Raw genomic sequence first — 12,734 nt, forward strand, 5'->3', positions numbered from 1 at the left:
TAATGCTCACAGAGCTACAGATGAAAGGCAGTAAATTATGACACACTGCTTCAAAGGTTTCGAAGAGATCAAGAGTTTTAAAGGTTGTACAGTAGTCAAATAAAATTAAAACGTTTATAGAAGTTTTAATTATCATCTGGAAAGTTCTGTAATCTAATTGGATGGTTGCATCAGAGCATGAAGACGAACTGGCATTTGATAAGAGAGAGCAGGCATTGGTTATGTCATGGAGCTGGGTTCTAACAGCATGTACGATGAACCTTCCTAGAAATGTCAGATCCAACAGCCTGGTGAAGTCCTCAAGATGGGGGTTTTCAGGAGTGGCAGTATCTGTTCAGCTTAGAAGGCATCTAACACATTACTTTGAAAGCAAGATTGATGAGGACTGTAGTCGGCTTGAATGTTGTCTGTGGAGAGAGTAATGGATATGGACACTATGGGAATGTTCCGAGAATGCTTGGTCAAGGGACCATGAGCATTAAGCGTGCTGTCAATATTGTCTTGCATCTTGTGTACCTCGTACTTGAAGTTGACAGCTTAGCACTTCTCCTTTGAATTAAAGACCACAGCTGATTAAGTAGGGCAGTGCTGGTCCACTTTGATAAGTTGTCACTTTTTTTAAAATTTTTATTAACATGAAAAAACAACATACAAGGCAAAAAAGGAAACAATGTACATGGACATGTGTTCACAAGGGGGGGGCTCCTAGGCACAATGTTACACAGTAGATCAATGGCATGGGGTGTGGGGAGGGGGGGCCAGCGGGGAAACAAATTGAGAATAACATAAAGCACACAATATTTGGAATGTCGGCTCAGGGGGACAGGGGGACTTCGGGGTTCTCCACAGATGGAGGCGAACATATATTTCCACGGTATGCGTTCCATTGGCTCCAGATGCTATTCCATTTTCTAGGTTTGCCCCGCGCCACATACACAGTTTTCTCTCTGAACATACACCAGTCCACATTCTTCTTCCATACCGAGATCGTGAACGGCCGCTGGGAACCCCACAACTGCGCAACATCCCTTTTGGCAATCAAATTCCCAAGGGTCGCCCACTGCGTCTAGGCCACACTATAATCATTCGGCTCCCACACATTCAGCAGGCATCGTCTGGCCTCGGGCAGTAACACCACTCCCGTGACCCTACCCATCACGGCATGCACATTATTCCAGAACGTCACCACCTACGGACACTCCCAAAGTATATGGAGAAAAGTTCCAAGCATACCACAACCACGCTTACATAACCCGTCGGAGGAATAACCCATACGTATCAAGTGCGGACCAGTGATGTATACACGATGTAAGATTTTGAGCTGAACGAGACAGAGACGGGCAGGAATCGCAACTTCTTTAGGCGAGGACAATGCAGCTTGCCAATCCTCGTCGTCCAGCTCCAAACCATCACCGGTCCAAACCTCCCTAAGACGCACCAGCAGATCCACCCGGGTGTTGATCAACTTCTTATATATCAGGGAAATGGTACTGTCGGGGACGTGGCCGTCAAGGACCCTATCTTCAAGGGGGGAGGACTCGGGGATGACGGTACCCGGAGGGAGAGCAGAACTTAGGGCATGGTGAATCTGTGCATATCGGAAGAATTCCCTGTCACTCAATTCATATTCTGTCTTTAACGCTGCAAAGGTTAGGAGCAGTAGCGTATTGCGCATGATTAATCGCACTCAGCTGCGAGGCCCAATAGTAACGCCTAATATCCGGCAGCGCTATACCCCCGTCATACCAGGGAAGAGTGAGTTTAGCGAGGGCAATACGCGAACGTCCGTCCCAGATTAACCGTCTCTGCAGGCTCTCAACCTCTCGAAAGTAGCTTGCCGGAATAACATCGAACGTATTCTGAAGCGCGTACAAAAACCGCGGCAGGGCCATCATTTTAAAAAGGGCTGCGCGCCCGAGCGGTGAAAGAGGCAACCCGCGCCAGCGCACAACATCAACTCTCAATCTTTGAAGGGGAGGGAGCAGATTACGTTCATAGCGAGCCACAGGGTCCAAAGATATAAAAATCCCCAAATACTTAAAGCCCGTCGGAGAGACCCGAATGGGGCATCTGCAAGGCAAAGGAGGGGGACCGCCTGAGAGCACGTTTACACAGGATTTAGCCCAGTTCATCACAAGGCCCGAATTCTTCCCAAACGAAGTAAGCACGTCAAACAAAACATTCAGAGATTTTCGAGGGGACGTAAGGTACAATAGGATATCATCGGCATAGAGCGAGACGTGATCCTCAAAGTCCGGGGACAGCTGGATCCCCTTAAGCGAGGGCTCCCATCACAACCAGGCAGCCAGCGGCTCGAGGGCAAGTGCGAAAAGCAATGGGAACAACGGGCAGCCCTGTCGCGTGCCCCTCCCGAGGACAAAAGACGCAGAGACTCGACCATTCACAACCACCTGCGCCATTGGCTCCGCATGCAAAAGTTTCACCCAGCCGATGAACCCGGGGCCGAATCCAAATTTCACAAGAGCGGCCCAAAGATAAGGCCACTCGAGAGTATCGAAGGCCATCGTAGCGTCCAAGGAAGCCAAGATGGCTGGCTCACAAAAAGACGCCGCCCTCGCGAGAACACCGTGCAAGCGCCGCAGGTTGAGCGCCGTGTTACGATGCGGGACAGAACCGGACTGATCCGGATGGACCAGGTCGCTGATGACGTTCGTCAGGCGGTTAGCCAATAACTTAGCCAGAATTTTCGGTTCAGCGTTTAGAAGCGAGATTGGTCTATACGATGAACAGCGATCCCGCGGCTTCCCCTCCTTGTGAATCACTACGATATTAGCGAGACGCTGGTCACGTGGAAGGGAGCCAGAGTCGCGGGACTCTAGGAAAATATCACAAAGATATGGAGCCAATTTGTCTGGACACAATTTATACAGTTCATTAGGACCCATGGCCTTGCCAGAGCGCACTGAACGAATGGCGGTAGCCACCTCATCAGTCGAAAGCACCGCGTCCATCAGGTCCCTGTCAGCCGCAGACAGGCAGGGCAAAGTAATATCGCGGAGCAACAAATGAGAGTCGGCCTCCGGCCTGTCAGAGACTGGAGCATACACAATTCGGAAGTGCTCCGCAAAGCATTCAACGATTGCAGCCGGATCAGTCACGCACACTCCGTCAAGGTTCTCAATCACAGGAACCACACGACTCGCCCTTTCTTTCTTGTCCAGCCACGCAATCAATTTACCCGCCTTATCCCCAACGTCATACAGTCTGCCCTGCTGTTCCCTGCTCATGACCTTCGCAGCATCAGTAACCAGGGTCCTATAATCTAACTGCTTGAGGCTGAGGGAATGAAGCTTGGCACGGAACAATCCGCGCTCCAAGTCACTCTCCAGCGCAGCTATCTCCGCCTCCAGACGGACCACTTCTTCATGCTTACTTTTCTTGGCGTTAGCGATCAGAGATAAAGCCTGCCCACGTATCACAGTCTTAAACGCTTCCCACAAAGATGCAGCAGATGACACAATCCCCACATTTTCTACAAAATAGTGATCGAGGGATTTCAACAACTCGGCACGGGTCTTGGGATTGCGAAGAAACCAGGGGTTTATTGGGGCGACCCGTCCCTCATTACTCATAGAAGTATCCATGCTAAGCCAGACTGGGGAGTGGTCGGATATGCCCCGGGCGAGGGGCCTCACCTCCCTAATGGAGGAGGACAGCGCCGCCGGCACCAGAATATAGTCGAGTCTGGACAGACTGCCATGGGCTCCAGAGTGAAAGGTGTATTGCACCTGATCCGGGTGCAGCAACCTCCAACAGTCTACCAGACCCAGTGTCTCCAAGAACCCACTCAACCAGGATCGCGATTTGGGAAGATCCCTGGGGGAATGGCGATCTATGTTACCGGAGACAACCAAATTGAAGTCTCCGCCCATCACCAAGAAGCCCTCAGGGAGCCCCAGTACTACACGCCCAAGATCCGCAAAAGTCGAGGTCTGTAGGCCTGGCGGGATATAAACAGTAACAAAGGAGACAGTCCTCCCCTCCCATCTACCAGTGAGAGCAGCATAGCGCCCCCTGTCGTCAAGAATCACATCATCGATTGCCAAAGGGAGGGAGTACCTGATGAGGATATCCACACCCCTAGAACCAGAGGTGAAGCCAGAGTGTGCCACAAGACGATACCCTCGCCGATTCATGGCATGGCACGTGTTCCCAACCAGATGAGTTTCCTGCAACAACACAATATCGGGGGAGAGGCGCCTCAATAACTGTAACACCACACCCCGTTTTATCCTATCCCCCAACCCATTGACATTCCAACACATTAGTTTCAACTCACTAACCCCCATCCCAGAATGAAGTGCAGAATCCACCCCATAGCGAACACAATAACCTGATCAAGAAGAAATACGATACGTTGCCTTGAAAGAAACCCACAAACACCCAAGAACCCCCAATTAGAACCTGTTACAACACCCCCCACCCTGCACCCCTGCGTTAGACTCAAAAGCCACCCCAACTTGCAGTGTGCCCGTCACCCTATCATTAAACTAGTCTACAAAAAGAAACCCCTGAGGAGGAAAGAGTCCCACTCCCCCCGCCACCCCGGGTATAAAGCAATAGAACACAGTAATAGAAGAAGTAGCGAACCCAGCCGAATAACACGTGAATGTTCAGAAATCAGGGATCATAATGTCACTCTTGTTCCGATACGCCGCCCTCGGCTCCACCCGGATGCCCGGTTGAGTCAGTCTGTTTGGGAAGGGTATCCAGCCAGTCACTAACTCCGTCAGGACGATCAAAGAAGAAAGTCCGGTCTTCGTATTCGACACGCAGCCTGGTTGGAAATAGCATTGCATATTTCATGCCCAAGTCTCTCAGCCTTCGCTTCACTCCCTGAAACCCCATCCTTTGTCTCTGAACAAGCTGCGTGTAGTCCTGGTAGAAACTGACCGTCGTGTTCTCGAATTTCACGGGGCCACTTACTCTCGAGGCCTGCAGGATAGTGTCTCTGTCCCTAAAATTGAAGATCCTGGCGATGATAGGTCTCGGTGAGGCGCCCGACTTCGGTCTTCCGCCCGGCACTCGATGGGCACGCTCCACGGCAAAGAATTTGCTCAGGCCTGTAGGGGCCAGGTGATTCAAGACGATGTCTTCCACAAGGAGATCAGTTGCCACAGCACCAGAAGTTTCAGGGACCCCAATAAGGCGTATGTTGTTGCGCCGGGCCCGGTTTTCAAAATCCTCCAGTCGATGGGTCATGAGGTCGTTGGAGGAGCGCAAGCGTCCAACTTCCGTCTGCAGATCAGATACATCGGTCGTGAGGCTAGAAGTCTTCAGGTCGAGAGACTTGACCCTTTCGTTGGTCTTTGACAAATCAGCTATGATCAAAGTAACATCAACTGCCACAGTGTCAATTTTGAGAGCGAGAGCCTCATATTGCTGACCAATGGAAGCCTTCATGTTGGCAATGGCGCCCATGACATCCTGCAAAGTCAATTCAGTCGATGCAGTCGGGTCGTCATTGGGGTCCTCCAAAGCTCGACTGGCGCCACCGGGGGACCCCTTGGGTTGGGTATAGCGATCCATAACGTTGGTTTGAATCGGTCCCCCGCGAAGAGGCGCTTTAGTCTTCCGCTTCTCGTTGTCAGGCCTGGTAGTCATTTTGAATGGTGAGCCCCAAAGGGGCCCGCGAGACCTGGTGAAAATGGCCGCTCACCACCAGACCACTGAAAATCACGAAAGTGGGCAAAAAGGGCAAAAGCAACAGCTCAGCCCAATACCCAAACCCTCACAACAGTTGACGTATAATCAGGAAGCAGAGTTAGGCTGAACCCCGATGGGGGCGCGAGGCAATCACGCAATCAGAGGAGGCAGAGGCCCAGAAACGAAACCGAAAGTCAACTCAGGGCAACAGGGGTAGCCCCTCAGGCCGTTGTTGTTCAACTACTCCCCGGCGTCTTGATGTGCCAGCTCCCGGTGTCGCCGTAGGGCGGGCCTCAAAAACTCCGATCGGCGTATCTGCGGTTCCCGAAGTCCAAATGAAATTTTGAAAACAGCTAAGGTGTCAGCTGAGGTTCATCTTCAAGAACCCGTGGTCAAAGTCTGGATATCTTTCAGGATATATGCGGAGGGCAGCGAGGGACTCGGGAGCCCTGTGCTCACGCGGCCATCTCGGATGCGCGCGTAGCTCCTCCCCCCCAAGTTGTCACTTTTATTGGAGGCCTTACTGATGACATTATTACAGTGGGCAGCCTTAGCCTCAATGAACAGCTGTCTGTTTGTAGAGTTGAGATGCTTCAGGGTTGTTAGTTCATCGAGCACTTCTGTGTGGATCCACCTCTTCACTTGAAGTCCGATGACATGGTTGTTGTAGATGAGATTCTGGCTGTACCATGGTACAGATGGCCAGGTTTTCTAGCAACCGAGTTTCAGTGGGATGTGAGTATCAGCTGTAATCTAGAGAAAGCAATTGAGGTTCATATAAGAGCTTCAGCATTGGAGCTGATCCTCAAGTGACTGCTACAGCTGTCAGGTCTTGGTGAAGGGCATCCTGTGAAACGTTTCTCAAGGATATGCTTATGGTCTCTATTAGGTTTTTCACTCACTTTAGTTTATGGTTTTGCTTGTTAGGTTGGAGGGGAGACAACCCTATCTATGTGCAGTTTAGAATCAGGATATCTAATTTGTGCCGGGCCAGTTGTGTGCCCAGGCATATCATTTTGGCAGAAGGTACAAAAAGGCTATTTTCATCATTGTAGAGGATGGTGGAAAATCCATATTGTTTGAAGTGCTGGTTGAGACTGCTGTAAAAAGGTCACAGATCTTGTTGTGGAATGTTAAGCAGTGGCCTGTGGGACAACAGATGAGGCGAAAGGTAATTGGTTAGGCGGGGGGTCAATAGTAAGGGGCATGACAGGAGCTCAAATTAGCAGGTTTTCAAATGTAGTACATGGACATCAAGTAGGTATGGTTTTGAGCCAGGGCTCCATCATATAGATTGCATAAATACTGCTATTGGACTGTAGGTCAGCACTGCACAAGAGTCCTGGGTTTAAATTGATGAGAATGTGGTAGAGCAAATGCTAACTCTGAGAGAAACGGGCAATGATAAGTAGAATGCTTATTCATTCGTTTTGCTTCCAGACACGCAATAAGCTGTTGTGGGGTGTGCTCTTTGTGCCCTATTAGAGTTATGGTCAAAATGAACCCTGATATGTTATTGAGTTAAGAGGTGTGAGATTTTGAGCGTCTGGCACTAAACCAGAAAAGGTCTATTCAGCCACTGCATTTGTATATGTTGCCCTTTGCTTTGGAAATATGGGGCATAAAGACCTTAGCAATGGAAAGAAGGAGATGGTGGAAGCTGATTGGCTGGGACATATAATGACTAAGGGCTCCTATCTATATTGGGTCTGTCGCAGGGTATTCAAGTTTTTAGAGGCGGGAAACCTCTCCTAGACTCAGATGGGCTGATCCTCAGGGTGACAAAAGGCTTATAGTAGTTATTTGTTAAAAATGTACATCTTTTAAATGCTTGTGATTTGACTGAGTGCAAGGTTAAGAAAAAGATAGATGATACTCTCTTGCCTTTTTAATGGTACAAGACACATGCCCAACTGCACTCCAAAACCAAGTAATTATGTTATCAGGGTGGCTCCAATACTATACTTTCAGAAAAAGTAGTTATCTGATTCCTGGTCAAACGGCAAGTTACACTGAAGTGAGATTTCTGCACAATTTTGGTGCACTTACTCTGCACTAAAATTCCATGTGAAATTCATACTAACCCATATATATTTATACCAAACAATGTAACTTTCTGCAGGAATCACCTTATACACTAAAATTCTTTTTGTTATGACCTGATTTTGAAAGGTTTCTTAACTGTTATTGAAAATAAAAGGGGTCTGCATATGTATAAAGAGAAACTGGCATTGTATAAGTCTTATTGTACACCAAAAAGTCAGCGATACGTAAAATCGACATGAAATGGGATATTCTAGGATAAAAACATAATTAAGGGGCAGATGAATATTATCTAAAAGTTGAATGTAAACCTTATCATTCCTAAATCTTTTCACATCAAAGCAAAATATCAATGTGCTCCGTTATAGTTCCACTGCACCCTAAAAGAAGGCCAATGATACCATCATAAAGACAATAAGTTACAGCTGTGATTAGAATCATAAGAAGATCAAAGATAACTGAGGTAGAAGAAAATGTGGAATCTGCCAGCTGTTTGTACACAATTCTGATATAGTTCTCATAAGTGGTCTGCGGAAGCAGGTTTACAGGAGGTTCCAGATCACTTGCATTCAAGAGTAAAAGTTGGGAGAATATCCATTTCCAAAGGCGAACGTCTGCAGAATCCCAAGATTTCTCTATGGAATTAAATCATTACAGGAAATTGTGAAGGGAAACATCAATAAACAACATCCAAGCTGTTGCCTTTAGCCTAGTAGCCCTTTCAGCGGTATCCCATGGTACCAAGCCCTATGTTGAAATTCTGGTTCAATGCACAGCCTATGCAAAATGTTTAATTTTATCTTTATTTACAACCTTAAAGGAAAATCTGTTTAGCATATCCCATTCTATATAATATCATTAAATTAGTTAGTTATGACTAAATTGTTTATCCTTTCCCTGGGACTTGTGAGTGTACTGTATAGTTGGGACTAAGCAGTTCCTTAAAAAGACTCAATTTCATGAATCCTAGCTATATTCATCCCAGCATGAAAGGGTCTTGCATACTTTGCTTATATCCGACAGTGCAGTCACTCAAATAACTGTCAGTCAGAAGGTAGTGCCTCTTATGTTGAGCATAGCAATAAGCATAAGGGGCCCTTGTGAGTCATATAGGTCGCTGGCTGCAAGAGTGACACTACTGGACCATGCCAAGCACCCTGAGCTGGAATCTGTACAGTAAGGCAGGACTGTTGGTCAGAAGTGAAATCAGATAGAGTCTCTTGCGTTTCGCACATTCTACAATCTATAATTGCACCCCAAGTTTACCAGTTTGAGAGTTTACAGACTTTCAGGAAAGATCTTAAAACGTGGCTGTTCTGCAAATAATCTTTCTTCACCGGGGGCTGTGTTGTGTTGAGTCTGATAGCGCCGGGACACTGTGCATGAGTAGCTGAGCGCTCAATAAAACTCCAAATACCATAACATAACATAACCAGTTAATCTGTGGAACGGATGCTTTATTTGTGGACATGTTTTGGTTACAAGTTTCGCAAGTATAGGAGTGTACTGCTTGGTTCGTCGCCCTCCCCATTCCTTTTCAATGAGTACATGTGCTCTCTCACCCAAGTCAGCAATCTCTGCATCTCCAATTCCACTGGAATGGCAATGAAATCTAGACTCTCCTCTGGCTGGAAAGAGAGTTGTATGTTCAAAGTATTACCTTGAACAGGTTAAAAAACGGAGCTTCATATCTTTTGGATTTTTATCAATATCAACGTTCACCTACACTTTACATGCCCCAATTCCTACTTTTAAAAAAAACGAAATAAAAATCTGGTGTGATACCGAAAAAAGTCCTTTATTTCACAGATACACTTCCATGGGTAAATCTAGTAATTATGTGCATACTGGATTGAATTTGCATGCATCCAAAAACACCACAAGCTAGTTCCCCCTCCTCTGACGCCTCTCCACTTATTCCAGTAAAGTGAAGAATTCAGTTCATAATACGATGCATTCATTAGGAAGAGTATTTCCCTACCTGCAAAATGTTGCCTCATAAAATGGATCAAGGAGTAACCTGAGGTCCAAGAATGCCTCTCACCTCTGCCAAAGTAAAAGTAGACAACTCAAATAGTGGAAGATCCCGCAAAGTCCAGGGCCCTGCATTTAGATCGTCCTATAGCCAAGAGCTTAAATTAACTTTCCAGGGTTCGTGAAAGACCTAAAGATCTCGGTCTTTACAGACGACTTCAGGACACAAGTGACTGAACAAGACTACCCCAGTCCCACTGCTAGAGATCATGCAACCCTCTTAACAACACTTATTGAAGAAAACATGTACTTTCACGCGATACAAAAGTTTGTCTGAACCTTCTAGTTTGCCTGAAACTCTCGCTCTGAAACTCTCGCTCTGAACTTAGTTTTAAATGGAATCAATCACCTAGCATTCGCAAGTGAAGCAAAATGTTTTGATCCACAAAACTCCTTGCATAAATAAAGAAACAAATAAAGTAATACACATTATTTTACAATATACATCCGTAAACCAGGAATATGTATTTGGCAACTGAAAAGTTACTAAATTGTACTGATGCAATATTGCTTCTTACAACCATGTTTTTAACAATTTGAAGCAAAACAATTTTTACCAGTTCTGACAAGCCCGTTTTTTTGCTAGTTTCAACTTGACAAATAAGCTTCAGTAATGTGAAGTTCCCACGTAACGACCAAGACAGGGTGACATTTCTTGGGCTGGTCCTGGAAACCAAGAGGTTTTCGCAAGTTTCTGGATGAACTGAAAGGGAACAAGTATCACATAGTTAATGACCTTCACCAAACCTTCAAAGCAAAAAAGCACATGTAACTTGTGTACTGGGATATAAAAACGGGACCTAACTTGTACCATTAATATACCCATTTGTATCAATAGTCAACACTGCAAACAACAAAAATGCATAAAATATATAATTGCAAAGGAAATATCGGTTTTAACTTGTATTTCAATAGTAGATACAACACAAATATATATATATATATATTTTTTTCTCCTCACAGAAAAACCCAAAGGTTACAGGGACGTTATTGTTAGGGTCAGATTCTACTCATACAAAAACAAAGAAATCCAGCCGTTATAGTTAGCTGAGTTAACTATGATTCACGCCCCCGCAATGCACTGCTTATGACCTCGCATATTACATCACTCATGACTTGGTCAGTGACATCACTGCTGACATGCATCCCCGTGGGTGTGAAAAGCAAAGTGTGCTCTGCTTTCAACAAGCGAGAGCAAACTTCTCTCGCTTGTTTAAAGCGAAGCACACTTGCTTGCTAATCCCATAGCAAACTGCAATGCCCCCGGCGTGGTCACCAGGGACATTTCTAGAGCCTGCCCTGAAGGATAGCGGTCCCCAGGGCCGTTTATGGCTCCAGGAGTGGGGCTGCATGCCCCCGCCCATCTTGAAAATATCCCCGGGAGGTGGCGATTCCCAGGGCTGCGTGGGGGGCGGAACCCCCACACGCATCTTATTTACATATATCCCCAGGGAAGTGGTGGTCCCCGGGGCTACAGGGGGGGCCGCAGGTCCCCACTCATTCCAAACAGTTAGCCCCGTGGAGGTGGCCATCCCTGGGGCAGGGTGGGGGGCTGGAGCCTCCCCAATCATTATAATTAAAAACAGCTTCAGGGAGGTGGAGGTCCCTGGGCTGTGGGGGGAAGGTATGTGGCCCTCGCATTTCAAACAATTAGCCCCAGGGAGGTGGTGGTCCCTGGGCTGTGGGGGCCCCCGCATTTTAATTTTGTATTGCCCCCGGCACCTGGCCCACCCGGGGACCGAAATTAAATGAAGCTTGGGAGCACGTCCTTTGTTTTTACCTGTGGAACCCCATGAACAGGCCTAGGGAGTCAGGGTATTTCTACCCTGCCCTCTTTTCTTTTCTTCTTTTTTTTAAACATTTTTTCTTGTGACTCGGTTAAACCGAGTCACAAGATGGCTGTCAACACTTCCCGGTTTGAAGTGTTAGCAGCCATTCAGATCTCAAGCACGAGATCGGGCGGATTTGCAGATCCACCGCGGCCACAGTTATATTATATCTAAGAAATCTTTACATTTCTCAAAAACTACTGAACAGATTTAACTAAAAGAGTGCTTTCTGAACCAAGAGCTACCTTTTTGACAAATTTGGTGTAATTCTGTTCAGGAGTTTGGGCTGTAGCCATGTCTAAACATGGATAAAAAGTGTTTTTGGACCCTCCGCTTTTCTCGGCCCCCGCTTGACGGATCACCCTGAAAATTTCAAGACAGCAGCTGAAGTGACTTGCGTATTAGTTTTGAAATTTCGCAAGGATTCGTCAAACGAAGTCAAAGTTACTGGCAAATGAAAAACGCTCTTCCAATGGAAACTAGGTACTAACTATAACTACCTACTGTATTGAGGCCTGGGCCTTGTTTGCGCACATTGATATGTTAGCATAGGCTTATTTAAAGTTTAAACGCCATTTTACCTTTTGCTGCTTTTGCACACAACACTGAATATAGCTGTTGTTGTAAATTAGGCTACGTTAATTATTTCACATGAGTCGGGCTTGATTTCGGCTTCCCTATACTTACATCGCGACCCTAGCCTGCGCAGTGAGTACTAAAGCCTCCAAGGTTATCATAACAAGGTAGCTGTTGTTCGGGCTGATCGGCTTACGTATTTGATATTGCACTGTAGGCATGACTTCAGGCACTAGGAAGAATCCCGTTTTTTCAGAGAGACAGAGAGCTTTTGCAGATTCTGATATGATTGACCCATGCTGATCTTGGAGGTATGGGGTCCCCCACACAAGCCTAAGAGACCTTCTATATTTTATAAAACATAGTTCCTAGCCAGGGAGGGTGCTTCCCTAGGCACTATAAGACCTGTTTTCAACATCATTGTAATATGATTTCTCCTTTTGTGCTTTAAGGAATTGTAACAATGCTGATCATATTATGTCTAATCATATGTCTGCTTATGATAGAAAAGAATCTGCATCTTAGAGCACGTCGTTAAAATAAATATTTTAACCTTTCCCGTGTATCTTTTTTACTTTTGTTGTG

General features: G+C 46.4%; 1 protein-coding gene across 2 annotated transcripts in view; it reads right to left on the minus strand.

Moving 5' to 3' along the window:
* LIFR (LIF receptor subunit alpha) overlaps positions 1 to 12,734 on the minus strand; it is a 682,553-nt gene that overhangs the window by 160,854 nt on the left and 508,965 nt on the right. For both annotated transcript variants that reach the window (XM_078674980.1, XM_078674981.1), the window contains exon 11: positions 10,302 to 10,447. In XM_078674980.1, coding sequence (XP_078531106.1) covers positions 10,302 to 10,447 — 146 coding nt within the window. The remainder of the gene's footprint in view (positions 1 to 10,301; positions 10,448 to 12,734) is intronic.

This window comes from Lissotriton helveticus, chromosome 2_1, assembly GCF_964261635.1.
Source record: "Lissotriton helveticus chromosome 2_1, aLisHel1.1, whole genome shotgun sequence".
Classification (NCBI taxonomy): Eukaryota; Metazoa; Chordata; class Amphibia; order Caudata; family Salamandridae; genus Lissotriton; species Lissotriton helveticus.